At 41.3% G+C, this 21,231-nt stretch overlaps 2 protein-coding genes across 5 annotated transcripts in view; both read left to right on the plus strand.

Annotated features, from left to right (window-relative positions):
• The first annotated feature begins 3,988 nt into the window (after positions 1 to 3,988).
• On the plus strand, positions 3,989 to 15,254 carry atp5pd (ATP synthase peripheral stalk subunit d). The gene is made up of 6 exons (XM_061880477.1): positions 3,989 to 4,102; positions 10,960 to 11,090; positions 12,084 to 12,180; positions 12,272 to 12,343; positions 12,565 to 12,627; positions 14,991 to 15,254. Exons 2-6 carry the CDS (start codon positions 10,969 to 10,971, stop codon positions 15,120 to 15,122), a joined length of 486 nt encoding a protein of 161 aa, XP_061736461.1. The 5' UTR covers positions 3,989 to 4,102; positions 10,960 to 10,968; the 3' UTR covers positions 15,123 to 15,254.
• A 341-nt stretch (positions 15,255 to 15,595) lies between these two features.
• pnpla6 (patatin-like phospholipase domain containing 6) overlaps positions 15,596 to 21,231 on the plus strand; it is a 73,663-nt gene continuing 68,027 nt past the window's right edge. For 3 of the 4 annotated variants that reach the window (XM_061880470.1, XM_061880469.1, XM_061880474.1), the window contains exon 1: positions 15,598 to 15,711. The gene's annotated coding sequence lies outside the window, so the exon portion shown is untranslated. Of the gene's footprint in view, positions 15,712 to 21,231 lie in introns of all 4 variants that reach the window. The other variant, XR_009803094.1, reaches the window with a different exon arrangement.

Here is a 21,231-nt window from a genome sequence, read left to right on the forward strand (position 1 = left end):
AGCCACCGATTGTGCAAGTTCTCCCACTTAAAATGAGGACAGAGGTCTGTAATTTTCATCATAGGTACACTTCAACTGTGAGAGACAGAATGTGAAAAAAAAATCTAGGAATTTTAAAGAGTTTATTTGTAAATTACGGTGGAAAATAAGTAGTTGGTCAACCATTCAAAGCTCTCACTGATGGAAGGAGGTTTTGGCTCAAAATCTCACGATACATGGCCCCATTCATTCTTTCCTTAACACGGATCAATCGTCCTGTCCCCTTAGCAGAGAAACAGCCCCAAAGCATGATGTTTCCACCCCCATGCTTCACAGTAGGTATGGTGTTCTTGGGATACAACTCAGTATTCTTTCTCCTCCAAACACGACGAGTTGAGTTTATACCAAAAAGTTCTATTTTGGTTTCATCTGACCACATGACATTCTCACAATCCTCTGCTGTATCATCCATGTATCCATTTTGGTATAAACTCAACTCGTCATGTTTGGAGGAAGAAGAATACTGAGTTGCATCCCAAGAGCACCATACCTACTGTGAAGCATGGGGGTGGAAACATCATGTTTTGGGGCTGTTTTTCTGCTAAGGGGACAGGACGATTGATCCGTGTTAAGGAAAGAATGAATGGGGCCATGTATCATGAGATTTTGAGCCAAAACCTCCTTCCACCAGTGAGAGCTTTGAATGGTTGACCAAATACTTATTTTCTACCATAATTTACAAATAAATTCTTTAAAATTACTACAATTTGAATTTCTGGATTTTTATTTCTACATTCTGTCTCTCACAGTTGAAGTGTACCTATGATGAAAATTACAGACCTCTGTCATCATTTTAAGTGGGAGAACTTGCACAATCTGTGGCTGACTAAATACTTTTTTGCCCCACTGTACATAATGCCCGTTTTTGTTTTGTTTTTTACATATTAAAAGAAAATGGCCTCTATACAAGCCCTTAATAGATAAAGTTATAAAGTCAGGTTATTTATCATATCTCAAAGAGAGCAATAATAGAGGTTGTGCTTGCAGTTTCACCAGCAACAATCATTTGCCAGCAAGTGTGTATTATAAGGTGCATTCCTCTCACATGGTGGCCTCAAACGGGATGAAAACTATAGAGTAAAAGATAGTGAAAGTCCTGCAGTGTATTTATTCTCACAGCAGGAAATGTGTATTTATTGAATATATTTTCTATCTGTACTGTGTACACCTCTCGATGAAAATCTATAGTAATGTGTAATAAACGTATGAATCTGAATGTGTTTTGTATGTTGATATTCTTGCATCATTAAAATGTTTCCTTTTTGTCACTGTAAAAAATAGTTTGAAAGCAAGTGAGGTACTATATGCAGTAGGGGTGTGGGGGAAAAAATCGATTCGAATTAGAATCGCGATTCTCATGTTGTGCGATTCAGAATTTTTTTTAAATCGCTTTTTTTATTTTTTTTTATTTTTTTTGTCAATCCAACAAAACAATACACAGCAATACCAGTACAATGCAATCCAATTCCAAAACCGAACCTGACCCAGCAACACTCAGAACTGCAATAAACAGAGCAATTGAGAGAAGACACAAACACGACACAGAACAAACCAAAAGTAGTGAAATAAAAATGAATATTATCAACAACAGTATCAAAATTTGTTACAATTTCAGCATAGCAGTGATTAAAAATCCCTCATTGACATTATCAATAGACATTCATAAAAATAAAAACAAAGAACGATCGTGTCACAGTGGCTTACACTTGCATCGCATCTCATAAGCTTGACAACACACTGTGTCCAATATTTTCACAAAGATAAAATAAGTCATATTTTTGGTTCGTTTAATAGTTAAAACAAATTTACATTATTGCAATCAGTTGATAAAACATTGTCCTTTACAATTGTAAAAGCTTTTTACAAAAATCTACTACTCTGCTTCCATATCAGCTGACTGGGGTAGATCCTGCTGAAATCCTATGTATTGAATGAATAAAGCATCCTTTTAAATCGGGAAAAAAATTGTTTTTCAATCGAGAATCGTGTTGAATTGAAAAAAAAATCGATTTTGAATCGAATCGTGAACCCAAGAATCGATATTGAATCGAATCGTGGGACACCCAAAGATTTGCAGCCCTAATGCAGTATTATGAAAATTATGCATAGTATGCTATTATTTACTAACAATATTTGCACACGCCCTGCGATGAGGGGGCGACTTGTCCAGGGCGTACACCGCTTTCCGCCCGATTGAAGCTGAGATAGGCACCAGCGCCCCCCGCGACCCCAAAAGGGACAAGCGGTAGAAAATAGATGGATGGATATATTTGCACACTTTGACAAAAATAACGTGCATCTCTCATACAGGTGAAGTGTTTATATAGGTAATTGGAGCAAGATGACGTTGGTGAAATGATGCAAAATCATTTTTAAGACCAGAAGATATTTTTCAAATATATCATTTATACTTATTTACATGTTTTTCCAAATGTACTTCAACAAAAAAAACCACAGAAATATGGCATGAACATTACACAAAATGTTCACATACTGCAGGTAGTTATTGGCATTATTTACAATACATGGATTAAATGATAAATTGGTTATACTTGTATAGCGCTTTTCTACCTTCAAGGTACTCAAAGCGCTTTGACACTATTTCCACATTCACCCATTCACACACACATTCACACACTGATGGAGGGAGCTGCCATGCAAGGCCCTAACCACGACCCATCAGGAGCAAGGGCGAAGTGTCTTGCTCAAGGACACAGCGGACAAGACGAGGTTGGTAGAAGGTGGGGGTTGAACCAGGAACCCTCAGATTGCTCGCACAGCCACTCTCCCAACTTCGCCACGCCGTCCAACTTAAATTGATGTTCCATCATCTATCCATTTTCTACCGCTTATTCCCTTTGGGGTCGCGGTGCCTATCTCAGCTACAATCGGGCGGAAGATAGCGTACACCCTGGACAAGTCGCCACCTCATCGCAGGGCTAAATTGATGTTTTTAATGCTTCTTTTGATTGGAAAATAAGTCATGAAACACTTTATTTGCACGGACATAATAATATTTGGTGTGGCGTATAAATAAAGGTTTAATTAATGACTTACATGTATTAGCGGAATGAGAATCAGCACCTCCAAGTCCGAGTCCATGGTTCTCGCCCGGAAAAGGGTGGAATGCCATCTCCAGGTTGGGGAGGAGACCCTGCCCCAAGTGGAGGAGTTCAAGTACCTCGGAGTCTTGTTCACGAGTGGGGGAAGAGTGGATCGTGAGATCGACAGGCGGATCGGTGCGGCCTCTTTTAGTAATGCGGACGTTGTACCGATCCGTTGTGGTGAAGAAGGAGCTGAGCCGCAAGGCAAAACTCTCAATTTACCGGTCGATCTACGTTCCCATCCTCACCTATGGACATGAGCTTTGGGTCATGACCGAAAGGATAAGATCCCGGGTACAAGCGGCCGAAATGAGTTTCCTCCGCCGTGTGGCGGGGCTCTGCCATCCGGGAGGAACTCAAAGTAAAGCCGCTGCTCCTCCACATCGAGAGGAGCCAGATGAGTTGGTTCGGGCATTTGGTCATGGTGCCACCTGAACGCCTCCCTAGGGAGGTGTTTAGGGCACGTCCAATCGGTAGGAGGCAACGGGGAAGACCCAAGACACGTTGGGAAGACTATGTCTCCAGGCTGGCCTCGGAAATCCCCCGGGAAGAGCTTGACGAAGTGGCTGGGGAGAGGGAAGTCTGGGCTTCCCTGCTTAGGCTGCTGCCCCCGCGACCCGACCTCGGATAAGCGTAAGAAGATGGATGGATGAATGAAATATTGAGTTTATTATTTCGTGTTTTAATTAATTATTTCACGGTTAATGGAACATTTAAGTCATTATCAAAAAATATTTATTTATTTTTATGTTATTAAACGTTGTCCCATTTGACCCTCCGCCGACATTGACAAGCGTCTTCCTTCGAACGACTTTGAACAATAATGTGAGTGAGAAGGTGGTGTTGTAGTACCGACATACGGCCATTAGAGAGCGACTACTCATTCAGTGCAGATACTGTTCATTAGAAGAAGAAGCACTTCCGCTTCTCTGTCCCGTCAGACTCTTCGGCGAAGCGAGGTGAGTGCACAAGAGCAGCGGTACTTCGTGAATAAGTGACTTAAATAGCGAGTGTGTCTGTAAATATAATTGGTTGCATTCCCATAGTTGGCAAAAGTCAGCGAAAAGTTGGTCGTTGTTTGCGGAAACATGGACGTTAGAAAAGGTCTTCTCTGACCTTGGCTTGCAAGCTAACAGTGCTAGCCAGCTAGCTTGTGAATTGCTGTCAAGGGTGACGTCTTGAATGTGGTATTGATATAAATCTACACATTTCACATTGTTTCTGCATTCAATTTGAGTTTGCATTTAACCGCCGAATCGATAGAAATGAGACCGCATCGCTTGTTAATCTGACGTGCTAATGCAGTTTATTTTCTTTCTTCCATCCATCCATTTTCTACCGCTTGTCCCTTTTTTGGGGGGTCGTGAGGGGGCGCTGAAGCCTTTCTCAGCTACAATCGGTGTACACCCTAGACAAGTCGCTATCTCATTGCAGGGCCAACACAGATAGACAGACAACATTCACACTCACATTCACACACTAGGGCCCATTTAGTGTTGCCAATCAATCTATCCCCAGGTGCATATCTTTGGAGGTGGGAGGAAGCCGGAGTACCCGGAGGGAACCCACGTAGTCACGGGGAGAACATGCAAACTCTACACAGAAAGATCCTCAGCCTGGATTTGAACCCAGGACTGCAGGACCTTCGTATTGTGAGGCAGATTGAACTCAGGACTACTCAGGATAGTGACAAAAATGATGGAGCAAATGAGTTCAATCATCTATCCATCCATCCATTTTCTACCGCTTATTCCCTTTCGGGGTCGCGGGGGGCGCTGGCGCCTATCTCAGCTACAATCGGGCGGAAGGCGGTGTACACCCTGGACAAATAGCTACCTCATTGCAGGGCCAACACAGATAGACAACATTCACACTCACATTCACACACTAGGGCCCATTTAGTGTTGCCAATCAACCTATCCCCAGGTGCATGTCTTTGGAGGTGGGAGGAAGCCGGAGTACCCGGAGGGAACCCACGCAGTCACGGGGAGAACATGCAAACTCTACACAGAAAGATCCTCAGCCTGGATTTGAACCCAGGACTGCAGGACCTTCGTATTGTGAGGCAGATTGAACTCAGGACTACTCAGGATAGTGACAAAAATGATGGAGCAAATGAGTTCAATCATCCATCCATCCATCCATTTTCTACCGCTTATTCCCTTTCGGGGTCGCGGGGGGCGCTGGCGCCTATCTCAGCTACAACCGGGCGGAAGGCGGTGTACACCCTGGACAAGTAGCTACCTCATTGCAGGGCCAACACAGACAGACAACATTCACACTCATATTCACACACTAGGGCCCATTTAGTGTTGCCAATCAACCTATCCCCAGGTGCATGTCTTTGGAGGTGTGAGGAAGCCGGAGTACCCGGAGGGAACCCACGCAGTCACGGGGAGAACATGCAAACTCCACACAGAAAGATCACGAGCCTGAGATTGAACTCAGGACTACTCAGGATAGTGACAAAAATGATGGAGCAAATTAGTTCAATCATACCATTGTGAAATAATTTTGTTCGCAAAGTCTTAAGAGCGGCATAGCTCGGTTGGTAGAGCGGCCGTACCAGCAACTTGGGGGTTGCAGGTTCAATTCCCGCTTCCGCCATCCTAGTCACTGCCGTTGTGTCCTTGGGCAAGACACTTTACCCACCTGCTCCCAGTGCCACCCACACTGGTTTAAATGTAACTTCGATATCGGGTTTCACTATGTAAAGCGTTTTGAGTCACTAGAGAAAAGCGCTATATAAATATAATTCACTTCACTTAAAATAAGTGATTTGTTTCAAGAATCATCGGTCTAGTGATCAATTTAAAGCAAATGAGCATGTTTTTAACGTACAGCTGGTTTCTATCTGTACATGGAAAGCGAAAGAACATGCAAACTCCACACAGAAAGATGCCGAGCGCAGGGTCGAACCCAGGATCTTCATATTTTGAGGCAGACGCAGTAACCCCTCCTCCGCCGTGCTGCCCTTTTCTTTCTTTCTTTAGTTTATTTCGAACCAAAATACGTCCTGGACCAAAAATCATTTTATATTCTCTACTGCTCGCTAGAGTTACCATTTTAGAGGTATTGTGCAAAAATATGGGGAACTAACTACCCTTTTTGCCCTTTTGTGGGTTCTTCCGAGGATGTTGTAGTATTATTTATGCAGTCCGTTGAGACATTTGTGATTTGGGGCTATATAAATAAACATTGATTGATTGATTGATTGAAATGTGAAGTGAAGTGAATTATATTTATATAGCGCTTTTCTCAAGTGACTCAAAGCGCTTTACATAGTGACACCCAATATCTAAGTTACATTTAAACCAGTGTGGGTGGCACTGGGAGCAGGTGGGTAAAGTGTCTTGCCCAAGGACACAACGGCAGTAACTAGGATGGCACAAGCGGGAATCGAACCTGCAACCCTCAAGTTACTGATACGGCCACTCTACCAACCGAGCTATGCTAATGTGCGCTACATTCGTTAACTGTGTTAAAAAAAAGATCAATTACAATAATACATAATGTTGGATATAGAGAACACACAAACTCTTTATTTATCGAGTCAAAAAATGTTAAAGCTCGATGATTTGGTAAAATTGCAAACAGCTAAAATGCTGTACAAAGCAAATTATAACCTGCTACCGAAGAATGTACAACAATTCTTCGAAACTAAAGAGGAGAAATATAACCTTAGAGAAAAATCTAATTTAAATCATTTGTATGCACGTACAACACTTAAAACCTTTAGCATATCAATATGTGGAATTAAATTATGGAATGGATTTAGTAAGAAAGTTAAACATTGTACTAATATTATACAGTTTAAGAGGCTGCTGAAATTAATAGTGCTTACCAAGTACAAAGAAGAAGAATTATGAGAAACACTTTCAACCTTATTGAAAATAAGATATTCTTCATCTCAGTATTTTGGTAATGACATTAATTACATATTACAAAACTGTTGTATTACTCATTCACGGATGTCATTTTAGTATAAAAGAGGTCAGTGGATTGAATGTATATATTTGTAGATGCTCTTACGTGGGAAAGGGGTAGGATTAAATAAGCTTTGCTTCTTTTTACTCCTTTTCGGACATGATGTAGGATTGTCTGATATATTATGTTGTGTGTTCATGTTCGAAATAAAGTAAGAAAAAAAGAAATAAGAAAGAACATGAACACACTTGCAGCATAATACAGCACACAATTTCATATCTTTTCACTTTACATCATGTCCGAAAAGGAGTAGGAAGAAACACTTATTTAATCCCACGCCTTTCCCACTTCAGAGCGTTTAGAAATACATATATTAATTTACTGACCTTTTTTTTTATAGTAAACTGACATCCGTGAATGAGTTATACAACAGTTTTGTAATGTATAATTACGTCAGTCATTATTAACCTACTGAGATGAAGAATATGTTATTTTCAATAAGGTTGAAAGTATTCCTCCTAATTCTTCTTTGCACTTTGTAAGCACTATTATTTTGAACAACCTCTTAAACTGAATCATATCGGTACAATGTTTAACTTATTTACTTAATCCATTCCATAATTTAATTCCACATACTGTTATGCTAAAGGTTCTAAGTGTTGTACGTGCATACAAGTGTTTTAAATTAGATTTTCGTCTAAGGTTATCTCTCCTCTTTTGTTGAAAAGAATTGTTCAATCAATCAATCAATGTTTATTTATATAGCCCTAAGTCACGAGTGTCTCAAAGGGCTGCACAAGCCACAACGACACCCTTGGTTCAGATCCCACATAAGGGCAAGGAAAAACTCACAAACGAGTGGGATGTCAATGAGAATGACTATGAGAAACCTTGGAGAGGACCGCGGATGTGGGTAACCCCCCCCCCACTCCCCTCTAGTGGTGTAATTTGATGCAATGGATGTCGAGTGGGTCTACAATAATATTGTGAAAGTCCAGTCCATAGTGGATCTAACGTAATAGTGTGAGTCCAGTCCATTGAGGGGCCAGCAGGAGATTATCCCGAGCGGAGATGGGTTAGCAGCGCAGAGATGTCTCTAACCGATGCACAGGCGAGCGGTCCACCCTGGGTCTTGACTCTGGATAGCCAGCACTTCATCCATGGCCACCGGACCTGTGCCTCTCCTTCCACAAGGGGGAGGGGGCAGAGCAGAAAAGAAACGGCAGATCAACTGGTGTAAAAGGGTGTCTATTTAAAGGCTAGAGTATACAAATGAGTTTTAAGATAAGACTTAAATGCTTCTACTGAGGTGACATCTCGAACTTTTACCGGGAGGGCATTCCAGAGTACTGGAGCCCGAATAGAAAACGCTCTGTAGCCCGCAGACTTTTTTTGGGCTCTGGGAATCACTAAAAAGCCAGAGTTCTTTGAACGCAGATTTCTTGCCGGGACATATGGTACAATACAATCGGCAAGATAGGCTGGAGCTAGACCGTGTAGTATTTTATACGTAAGTAGTAAAACCTTAAAATCACATCTTAAATGCACAGGAAGCCAGTGCAGGTGAGCCAGTATAGACATAATATGATCAAACTTTCTTGTTCTTGTCAAAAGTCTAGCAACCGGATTTTGTACCAACTGTAATATTTTAATGCTGGACATAGGGAGACCTGAAAATAATGCACAGTAATCGGGACAAGAAGTATCGAACGCATGGATAATCATCTAAGCGTCGCTAGTGGACAAAATGGAACACATTTTAGCTATATCACGGAGATGAAAAAAGGCCGTTTTAGTAACACTCTTAATGTGTGACTCAAAGGAGAGAGTTGGGTCGAAGATAATACCCAGATTCTTTACCGAGTCACCTTGTGTAGTTGTTTGGTTGTCAAATTTTAAGGTGGTATTATTAAATAAGTGTCAGTTTCTAGCAGGACCGACTAATCAGCATTTCCGTTTTCTTGGCATTGAGTTGCAAAGAGTTAGCGGACATCCCATTGTTTAATTTCATTAAGACACGTCTCCAGGTGACTACAATCCAGTTGGGTGTCATCAGCATAACAGCGAAAGCTAACACCGTATTTGAATTGTTGTACATTCTTTGGCAGCAGGTTATAGTTTGCTTTGTACATAATTTTAGCTGTTTGCAATTTTACTAAATCATCAAACTTTATTTTTGACTCAATAAATATAGGGTTTGTATGTTCTCTATATCCAACATTATCTATCAGTCTAATTGATCTTTTTTTGTAACACGGTTAACGAATGTAGCACACATTTGCAGTTATTTCCCCATATTTCTGCACGATAACTCAGATATGGTAACACTAGCAAGCAGTAGAAAATATGAAGTGATTTTTGGCCCAGGACGTATTTTGCTTTATTTATTATTGAAATGTTTTTTGCCACATTATGTTGTATATTTTGTATATGAAATGTCCAGTTCATTTTATCATCTATTAATACTCCCAAAAATCTGGTATCTTTTACCCTTTCAATGTCTACACCGTCTATTTGTTAGTTTGTTCCTTAGTGTAGCATTTTGAGCAATACACTTGCATTGAACAATCGTTAGTGTCAATTATACATTGGGCAACATAAAGTGCACGTAGTGCCATAAACTGTAAGGTAATTAAAATACATTCTGGTAACATACATGTTAATAATAAAATAGTATGTCTTGAGACTGTCAGACGTGATATACAATTGATTTTAGTGTTAACACTGTCTATCTGTGTTGGCCCTGCGATGAGGTGGCGACTTGTCCAGGGTGTACCCCGCCTTCCACCCGATTGTAGCTGAGATAGGCCCAAAAGGGAATAAGCGGTAGAAAATGGATGGATGGCATTGTATTGTCTTGAAACGAAACGATCAAGTTTAACAGATTTTCTGACATTTAAATTCTAACTGGAGTAGTCTGGAATACTGCAACATATGCACAATTACGAAGGTTTTGTATAACTGTCCGGACAGTGGCGGGCTGTGCGTTTCCCACCTAAGCCTTCAGTGATGTCCTGTGTCCACTTCTCAAAATACCATACCTTATGTCACCACAATTGCTGGAGAAATACTATACAGGAACACATTTATGCAGTACAACAGTATACAAAAATATTTTCTGGGGTATTTAAAAATCAATAATCCCGCATCAGCAATTAAAATATACCCTATGTGGTACTGTCAAAACTAAAAATTGCTAAAAGACATATTAAACGTGAAAAAATAAAGAAGTAAAATATCTGATCTCACAATTTGTAGTTTATCTTTAAATATCCTTCTTGAAAATGGCCATAAAAATATATGTTATGTGTAATCATAAAATATGCAGACGAGTCATGTTGAGTTCTTAAAGTTTACTTCACAGCATGCTCATCAAAAACATAACGCTGCCGGTGCTACTGCACATGCTCTTCGCTACTGTGGCATGTTGGGTAATGGAGTTCTTATGTTAGATAGCTCATAACATCACAATATATATCTGCCATAGGCCACCTAGAAGGTCTTACTGAGAACAACTCGTGATCTGATTGGCTATCGCAATTGTCTGTCGGATGTTTGTGCTTGTTCACTTAGAGTGCATAGATGCCTGCATTGTTGATTCTGAAGGCTCTGGCAGATTTAGTACTGCATGGTCACATATCCTAGCTGAATTCTGATTGGATAAAAACTCTATAACCTAAAATCAACAGCGCTGGAAGGAGCATACGACAGGAAAAGAATGTGAATACTTTTAGATATTCAGGGAAAGTAAATAAAAACATTTTTTTATCTTTTAATTATGATTATGATTTCTGTTTATGTTAGGCCAGCACAGAAGACCTTGCTGGCCCTGATGGCACACCACTGTGTCCAGAAATGTTTCTGATGTGTGACATTTTTTCTGTTTCAGATTATCAAGATGGCAAGCCGCCGTTTTGCCGTGAAGGCCCTGGACTGGGTGGCATTTGCCGAACGTGTTCCACCCAACCAGAAGAGCATGTTCAATGCTCTAAAGACTCGCAGCGATGCCATTTCCGCTAAGTCAGTTATACACCAACAAACATTTCCCATACAGACAGTGTCGTAGGTATTTGTGACCTGTAAAAAAAGTAAATTGCAACTTTTAGGCAGTTGTGACAAATACCAGTTAGCGGCAGTGAACATGCATGTTGTTGGCCAACCAAAATGAGCCAATGACTGTATGTGCTGTACACAAACACAAATTGTTTGCATTATACACCGTATTCTAATCATACATCGTCTGTTTGTGCAAACTATGGTTTGTTCACCAATAATGTAGAACAGGGTTCACATACAGTCGCTACATGCGCGACTGTATGTGACGTATGTAAGAAGGCGGGCTTATTTTACGTCTCTGTGAGAAGGACAGACGAAAAGGAGTGAGACACGTCAGTAACGTAATGCACGCAGCTTAAAGCAACGATGTGAGAACATATAATCGAATATTACGATATAGCTGGAAAGACAATACGTAACATGAAAACCAGAAATAAATAGGTTAAGGTTATGTTTGGGTTAGGGTTGTATATACTCAGCCGAAAAAAAATTACACTCAATAACCAAAATAATAACAACCAATAGTGCGTTGCATTAGTCATCTTAAATCATGTTACAAATAAACTCTCCACTCTTGTGTTGGCCATGTATTTAAAACGCAATTCACTTCCGTGGTCGGCACCCTTGTGGCCGCAACTTGAGGGTGCTTCTGCAGCCGGAGCTATACCCTTCTCGATTGATTCATGTTATCCACAAGATGGCGGCAGAGGTGCAGTAATCAGATTGTTGGGATTTTCAAATTAATTTGGAAACAGTCTTAATAAAACTCATGACATCTTGCGAGTCAAACTGAAGACACCTGTGTGCCATAGTTTGCACACAACTGTTCTACAACAATAATGTAAGCATTACATGTAGGATAAAATATGTTAAAAAAAAATTACCTGGCACTTTATGACCAGTTTTCACGCCTCTCCTCAGCAACTGACATATACACTCTGTCCACATATTTCCTAGACTGAGTTCCCTACCAGAGTCTCCACCTGCCATTGATTGGAACTACTACAGGAGCGCTGTGGCCAAAGCTGGGCTGGTTGATGAGTTTGAAAAAAAGGTAAATTGATCAATATATAATCTGCAACAATAGATTATTTCTCGTATTATTCTAACGAGTCAACATACTCATATTTTAAATCCTTTAATAGTTCAAAGCCATGCAGATCCCTACTCCGATTGATACAGAGTCAAGTGCTATCGATGCACAGGAGGCCAAGGCTGTAAGTTTTGCTTCAAAAGACATGCACAAAAAATGTACCTGTTCTACTGGAAAATGTTTGACTATTATGTTAAACGTGTGTGATCTATCGTCTTGAGATCCCACAATAGAGCTTACTTTGTAAAGAAAAGCAATGAGTTGGACCGTTTTATAATAGTCTGCCAATATTCTGTGACATTCTCTCGTTTCCCCTCATTATGTCTAATTTTTTGACTCCTCCAGAACATAGATGCCACCGCCCACGTGGAAAGCTCCAAGGCCCGGGTCGCCGAGTTAGAGAAACGGGTGAGACTACTTGGCTTTGCAGCTTTGATACTTAAAGGCCTACTGAAATGAGATTTTCTTATTTAAACGGGGATAGCAGGTCCATTCTATGTGTCATATTTGATCATTTCGCGATATTGCCATATTTTTGCTAAAAGGATTTAGTAGAGAACATCGACGATAAAGTTCGCAACTTTTGGTGCTGATAAAAAAAGCCTTGCCTTTACCGGAAGTCGCAGACGATGATGTCACAGGGGTGAGCGCTCCTCACGTCTTCACATTGTTTATAATAGGAGCCTCCAGCAGCAAGAGCTATTCGAACCGAGAAAACGACAATTTCCCCATTTAATTTGAGCGAGGATGAAAGATTTGTGGATGATATTGATAGCAAAGGACTACAAGAAGAAAAAAATTAAGTTTAAAAAAAAAAAAAAAAGGCGATTGCATTCGGACGGATTCAGATGTTTTAGACACATTTACTAGGACAATTCTGGGAAATCCCTTATTTTTCTACTGTGTTGCTGGTGTTTTAGTGAGATTAAATAGTACCTGATAGTCGGAGGCGTGTGTCTTGACGCCAATGTCTGAGGGAAGTCACGCAGATACATAGACGGCGCAAACTCCACAGATCTCTGGTAAGAGGTGACTTTTTAACACAATTTTCTTACCGAAACCTGCCGGTTGACAAGTGGTCGGGAACCATGTTTGCTTGACCGCTCTGATCCATAGTAAACAGGGTATCCGCGGATCCTTAAAAAGTCTTAAAATCATGTGTCTAAAATTAAGGCCTTAAAAAGTATTACATTTATTAGAAATTCCTAAGATGGTCTTAAATTCAGTACTCAATGGTCTTCAATTGTCGGGCCAATTTATTTTTATTTTTTTCAGGGCACGTCTTTGAGTAAAAGTTAAGGCACGTCTTTGAATAAAAGTGAGTGATTTCAGTGTCAGTCGCGCGCGCAGTCAGGTCGCGCGCAGACTCCTTCCTTTCTTCCTCGCGTGACGCCTTTCAGTCAGCATGGGGAAATGCAAGTTTTGTGAGCGTTGGCTGGAGGACAGCCGGTTTAAAAGCTGTTGCCAATCCCGAGAAGGCCAGGTGCATACTTTGTAAGAGCGATGGAAAACTTGGCACCATTGGAATTAGAGCGGTCGAATCGCACATGCAGTGCGGTAAGCATAAAATCGCGGCAGAGAGCCAAAAACAAACTCCGGGCATCTCTCAGTTCTGCATGGGTCCAGCGCCAAACCCCCCCCCCCCCCCCCCCCCCCCCCCACACCCCACCACCACCAGCTAGCAACAACTGCCTCTAGCAGCACTGACCTGACACTAATCTTCGGCGGGACAGCATTATTAAAATCCGAGGTGTTATGGATCTTGCACACTGTGGTGAAACATCAATCCTACATCTCAAATGACGGGATTGGCGATCTTTTTCGTGTGATGTTTCCTGGTTCTCAGGTTGCTAATACATTTTCCTGCAGAATGGATAAAACAGCATATATTACGAGACACGGATTAGCACCTCACATCCAAAACCTGCTCTTCGACCAAGTCAACGGGTCTCGGTATGTGTTAATGAAATGTAATTTATTTTTACCCTCACCTCGGTTATTATGTTTTTACTGCCGTTGGTCTTGGTTTGTTTGTTTTGGATGTCAAAGTTTTTGGATATCTCAAGATTTTTTATAAGCTGTTTGGCAGAGTGATGCTTATCAGTTTGTTTATTAATAAACATACAAAAAGTAATCTAGACTGATTGTCATTGAGGTTGTAGTACAGTGGGATCCCCAACCATTGCTTATATTTATAGATTTTTTATAATTTTTTTCAGTCTTAAATTTAATTCAAGGTGGCATTAAAAAGTCTTAAATTTGACTTGCTGAAACCTGCAGATACCCTGAGTAAAGCGTCACCTCCGGGAATTTTAAACAAGGAATCCGCGTGTGTTTGTGTGGCTAAAGGCTAAATCTTCCCAACTCCATCTTTCTACTTTGACTTCTCCATTATTAATTGAACAAATTGCAAAAGATTCAGCATCACAGATGTCCAGAATACTGTTTATTGCGCGATGAAAAGAGACGACTTTCAGCCGCAAATGGTGCTGCGCTAATATTTCCTGACAGTCCGTGACGTCACGCGCACGCGTCATCATTCCGCGACGTTTTCAACAAGAAACTCTGCGGGAAATTTGAAATTGCAATTTAGTAAACTAAACCGGCCGTATTGGCATGTGTTGCAATCTTAATATTTCATCATTGCTATATAAACTATCAGACTGCGTGGTCGGTAGTAGTGGGTTTCAGTAGGCCTATAATTGAATTAGAATAAACAATTACTTTCAGGTATAACCTTACTACTCTTTATCCCTCTCGTTTATTCACAGTTGGCGAAGTTTACAAATATGATCCCCTTCGACCAGATGACAGTTGAGGATTATACAGACACCTTCCCGGAGACCAAGTTGGACAAGGTCAAATACCCTTATTGGCCCCACAAGCCCATTGCTGATCTGTAATTTAATGACTTGACACCTCACATTAAAAATGTATTTTAAATGGAACAAGTTGAGGATTCTAATATGTGCGTCTGTGTATAATTTGTACACAGGACATGTAGCTTCAATGAAATAAAGATGGTGTGATCTAGACTTTTTGCCTACCACTTTGTATACTTTGCAGGGTTACATTTAAAACAGAAATGTAATGTTTACCTATTTTTTATTAGGTAATGGTTAGACGTTTTCAAATTGTCAATGTGATCGAATATATTGATTCCTTGATGCTAAATATTGGAACGTTTGTCAGAAGCTTCACTCGTGTGATGGAACAAGGTAGCTGTCAATCATTCTTTCCTACCCAATGGCGACACAACAGACTACCTCAACAGCCATTGGCAAACGAGGCCGTATTTACATCAATATGGGCTGACGTCCCGCCTCTTCACTAACATCCTGCTGTGATTGGTCCTTCAGTTGAGCTTCTCCATTCTTGATTGGGTTAAGCGTCATTGCGGAAAAGAGGGAGGAGTTCTATCAAATGTGTGTTCAATGTTCAGTTAGCTTGTCTGACAAGTCATTGACGGAACACCGGAGTACATCAGCTGAGGTAAAGACATTTTCTTAATATTATGTTGTGAATGCGTTGAAAATAGGTGTTTTTTCAATCTGAAACATACAATTGCCGTAGAGTTTCCCCTACGAGTGTTGACGGTGCAAAGTACAGTTCACCGTCCAAGGGTGAATAATGATGTTTGTCTGAATACATAGTCTGTGTACAAATTAAGGGGGTTGTGCGACGCATGCGTAATATGTCGCAACATCTATATATTGTCATGGAGTGTGTGTTTTTTTTACTCTTTTGTCAGTAATATGCACAATATCAACAGTGGACCGCTATCGGTAGCATCGACCGCTAGCTTATGTTGTCAGCCACTGGCAGCCAGGTGCCCTCTGCCCTAAATGCAAGGTGTTGGCTCGTGTTTACACTCTCAAACATACTCATATCGCACAACAACACAGGATTCTCCAACACTAAATACCAACTAACCTTTTACTGAACACATTCAGTGTCACCAATGTGCTTTCCATACGGCTAGCAAGGTGCTAACATTGCTCATTTGCAATATAGGATGACTGTTGGGCAGCACGGTGTACCAGGGGTTAGTGCATGCGCCTCACAACGAATGTCCTGGGTTCGATCCCCGCCGCGTTGGTTCCCTCCCACCTCCATTCACCTGGGGATGGGTTGATTGGGGACATTAAAAATGGTCCCTAGTCGGGGAGTGGGGAAAAATCAATTCGAATACGAATCGAATTGAATACGTTGTGCGATTCAGAATCATTCTCATTTAAAAAAAAAAGATTTTTTTTTTTAATCAATCCAACAAACCACTACACAGCAAAACCATAACATCCATCCATTTTCTACCGCTTATTCCCTTTTGGGGTTGCGGGGGGGCGCTGGCGCCTATCTCAGCTACAATCGGGCGGAAGGCGGGTTACTCCTGGACAAGTCGCTACCTCATCGCAGGGCCAACACAGATAGACAACATTCACACTCACATTCACACACTAGGGCCAATTTAGTGTTGCCAATCAACCTATCCCCAGGTGCATGTCTTTGAAGGTGGGAGGAAGCCGGAGTACCCGGAGCGAACCCACGCATTCACGAGGAGAACATGCAAACTCCACACAGAAAGATCCCGAGATTTTAACCCAGGACTGCAGGACCTTCGTATTGTGAGGCAGACGCACTAACCCCTCTGCCACCGTGAAGCCCTAAAAACCATAACAATGCAATCCAATTCCAAAACCAAACCTGACCCAGCAACACTCAGAACTGCAATAAACAGAGCAAATGAGAGGAGACACAAACACGACAAACATTATCAACCACAATATTATTAGTTATAATTTCAGCATAGCACTGATTAAAAATCCCTCATTGACATTATCATTAGACATTTATAAAAAAAAATAAAAAAAATACAATAGTGTCACAGTGGCTTACACTTGCATCACATCTCATAAGCTTGACAACACACTGTGTCCAATGTTTTCACAAAGATCAAAGTCATATTTTTGGTTTGTTTAATAGTTAACACAAATTTACATTATTGCAATCAGTTGATAAAACATTGTCCTTGAAAATTATAAAAAGTTAAAAAAAAAAAAATCTACTACTCTGCTAGCGTGTCAGCAGACTGGGATAGATCCTGCTGAAATCCTATGTATTGAATGAATACAGAATCGTTTTGAATCGGAAAAATATCGTTTTTGAATCGAGTTGAATCGAAAAAATCGATATATTATCGAATCGTGACCCCAAGTATTGATATTGAATCGAATCGTGGGACACCCAAAGATTTGCAGCCCTAGTCCCTAGTGTGTGAATGTGAGTGTGAATGTTGTCTGTGTTGACCCTGTGATGAGATGCGACTTGTCCAGGGTGTACACCGCCTTTTGCCAAAATGCAGCTGAGATAGGCTCCAGAACCCCCCACGACCCCGAACGGGACGATCGGTAGAAAAAATGGATGCCTATGCATCAGTAGTCCCCAACCGGCACCGGTCCGTGACACATTTGCTTCCAGGCCGCACAGAGACATTAAAGGCCTACTGAAATGAGATTTTCTTATTTAAACGGAAATAGCAGGTCTATTCTATGTGTCATACTTGATCATTTCGCGATGTTGCCATATTTTTGCTGAAAGGATTTAGTAGAGAAAATCGACGATAAAGTTCGCAACTTTTGGTCGCTAATAAAAAAGGCTTGCCTTTACCGGAAGTAGCAGACGATGTGCGCGTGACGTCACGGGTTGTAGGGCTCCTCACATCCTCACATTGTTTACAATCATAGCCACCAGCAGCTAGAGCGATTTGGACCGAGAAAGCGACAATCTCCCTATTAATTTGAGCGAGGATGAAAGATTTGTGGATGAGGATATTGAGAGTGAAGGAGTAGAAAAAGAAAAAAAAGGCAATTGCAGTGGGACTGTTTTAGATGTTATTAGACACATTTACTAGAATAATTCTGGAAAATACTAGTGTTTTAGTGAGATTATATAGTACCTGAAAGTCGGAGGGGTGTGGCCATGGGTGTGGTGACTGCCAATGTCTTCATGGGAGGAGGTAAATAGTCCGCAGCAGCTGCAGGAGGACGCAGGCTCCGCTCATAACTACGGTAAGAGCCAACTTATTACCACAATTTTCTCACCGAAACCTGCCGTTTGACATGTGGTCGGGATCCATGTTCGCTTGACCGCTCTCTCCATAGTAAAGCTTCACCTTCGGGAATTTTAAACAAGGAAACACCGGCTGTGTTTGTGTGGCTAAAGGCTAAAAGCTTCCCACCTCCATCTTTCTACTTTGACTTCTCCATTATTAATTGAACACATTTCAAAAGATTCAGCAACACAGATGTCCAGAATACTGTGTAATTATGCGATTAAAGCAGACTACTTATAGCTTGGATCGGGCCGGAAAATAATGTCCGCTACAACCCGAGACGTCAAACGCGCGCGTCATCTTACTGCGACGTTTTCAACAGGACACTTCGCGGGAAATTTAAAATTGCAATTTAGTAAACTAAAAAGGCTGTATTGGCATGTGTTGCAATGTTAATATTTCATCATTGATATATAAACTATCAGACTGCGTGGTCGGTAGTAGTGGGTTTCAGTAGGCCTTTAAATAATTTCTAACAGACCACATTTCCTCCTACTGAACTATCACCAGTCTCACCAGACACATCAATACGCTTGTGAATAGACGTATTATAAAACTCCTGATAGGAAGTTCCATCATCTTCCGCTTATCTGAGGTCGGGTTGCGGGGCCAGCAGCCTAAACCGAGAAGACCAAACTTCCCTCTCCCCAGCCACTTCGTCTAGCTCCTCCCGGGGGATCCCGAGGCATTCCCAGGCCAGCCAGGAGAGATAGTCTTCCCAACGTGTCCTGGGTCTTCCCCGTGGCCTCCTACTGGTCGAATATTTCCGAAACGCCTTCCTGGGGAGGGGTTCGGGTGGCATCCTGACCAGATGCCCGAAACACCTCATCTGACTACTCTCGATGTGGAGGAGCAGTGGCTTTACTTTGAGCTCCTACCGGATGACAGAACTTCTCACCCTGCCAATCAATCAATCAATCAATCAATCAAAGTATATTCATACAGACCTAAATCACAAGTGTCTCAAAAGGCTGCACAAGCCACAACAACATCTTTGACTCAAATCCCACGCCAGCGCAAGAAAAAACTAAATGAGAAACCTTGAAGGGGACCGCAGATGTGGGCACCCCTGCCCTGGGTGACCGGTGCAATGGATGTTGAGTGGATCTAGTTAATAATGTGAAAGTCCAGTCCATAGTGGGGCCAGCCGGAGATTATCTTGAGTGGAGACAAGTCAGTATCGCAGAGACATCCCCAAATGATGCACAGATGAGTGGTCCACCCCGGGTCCCGACTTTGAACAGCTAGCGCGTCATCTGTGGTCACTGAATCTGTGGCCCCTCTCTCCACGAAGGAGAGGGGGGCAGAGTAAAAAAGAGACGGCAGATCAAATGGTAAAAAGGGGGGTCTATTTAAAGGCTAGAGTATACAGTGAAGTGAAGTGAATTATATTTATATAGCGCTTTTTCTCTAGTGACTCAAAGCGCTTTACATAGTGAAACCCAATATCTAAGTTACATTCAAACCAGTGTGGGTGGCACTGGGAGCAGGTGGGTAAAGTGTCTTGCCCAAGGACACAACGGCAATGACTAGTTTGGCAGAAGCGGGAATTGAACCTGCAACCTTCAAGTTGCTAGCACGGCCACTCTACCAACATACTCATACAAATGAGTTTTAAGATGGGACTTATATGCTTCTACTGAGGAAGCATCTCTAACTGTTAATTTGTTGCATCTTTGTTACATGGGACAACGCACATTAATAAACATATAAAATGTAACAATGCCAATTCGTAGCCAAAAGCTGGGTTCCATCTGCAGTCTGCGGCAGGTTGATGACCTAAGATCAGGGCGGGTCAGGAACAAAGTGACCATACTAGTTAAAGTGGAGAAGTGCTAAATTGTTGCATATAATAATTGTGCTGAAGGAAGTAAATACACATTTCCTTTGGCCGAGTAAGTTAAAGTGCTGATATTTTCGCCCGTATTCCTATTACAGGAGTTGTTGGCAATAACAGATGTATTTTTACGCATGGAAAATTGGACCCAAAAAAGATAACATTAGTGTATATACGTGTAAAGAATATTGCACAAAATGTGATTACATAACTTTTAGAATGGAAATATAAATCTATTGGAACTAATAGCAAGTATTTTTAGCTTTATTATATATCCAAGCTCTTGTTTTTGAATGTGACGTATCACCTATAACCTATCAGATACTAAAGCTAAAAAAGGCTTACTACTGGCAAAATTAGTAAAAAAAACAAGTCTATGGAGAATTTTTTTGCAAAGGGAAAAGGCCAGGGCCTCCCACTAATTCAACGTTATGGTGAGTTTTTTTCATGTATTCATTTTTCATGCACTTATTTGCTGTATTTATCTGCCACACGTGAAAGGCCGGTCCGTGAAAATAATGCCTACATTAAACTGGTCCCTGGTGCAAAAAAGGTTGAGGACCCCTAGTGTACATCACCTTCTGCTGCTCCAAAATTACTATTCATATGCATACAGTGTATATTACACATATATCACGGAGCGGTCAGTAAGGCAGGGGGTGCACAATTATGTAAAACTATTTTGGCTGTAGTGAAATACGAGCGCCACGAACACCTTCCCTCCTGTTACTGGGTTATTTGCAAGGCTGTGCTTATTTACATTTCTCTGCCATCTAATAACAGCACAGGACGTGTTTCTACCTCATTTAATTTCCCCTTCTTACAAGTTTGCATCATGGCATGCAGAGTCCCACTTCAACACTTCATCTAACCTACTAACCCCACATTACAAATCTATTTTCCCTATTTCCTCTTACACAAGTCAGGTTTGTGAATGTGTGTGCGAATGTGGAAACAGTGTCAAAGCCAGTGGTGGGCCGTGCGTTACCCACCTAGGCCCTCAGTGATGTCCGACTTTAATGATTACCTCTCAGAATACCATAATTTATGTCCACACATGACC

The sequence above is a fragment of the Nerophis ophidion genome, linkage group LG20 (assembly GCF_033978795.1).
Source record: "Nerophis ophidion isolate RoL-2023_Sa linkage group LG20, RoL_Noph_v1.0, whole genome shotgun sequence".
In the NCBI taxonomy this organism is placed as follows: Eukaryota; Metazoa; Chordata; class Actinopteri; order Syngnathiformes; family Syngnathidae; genus Nerophis; species Nerophis ophidion.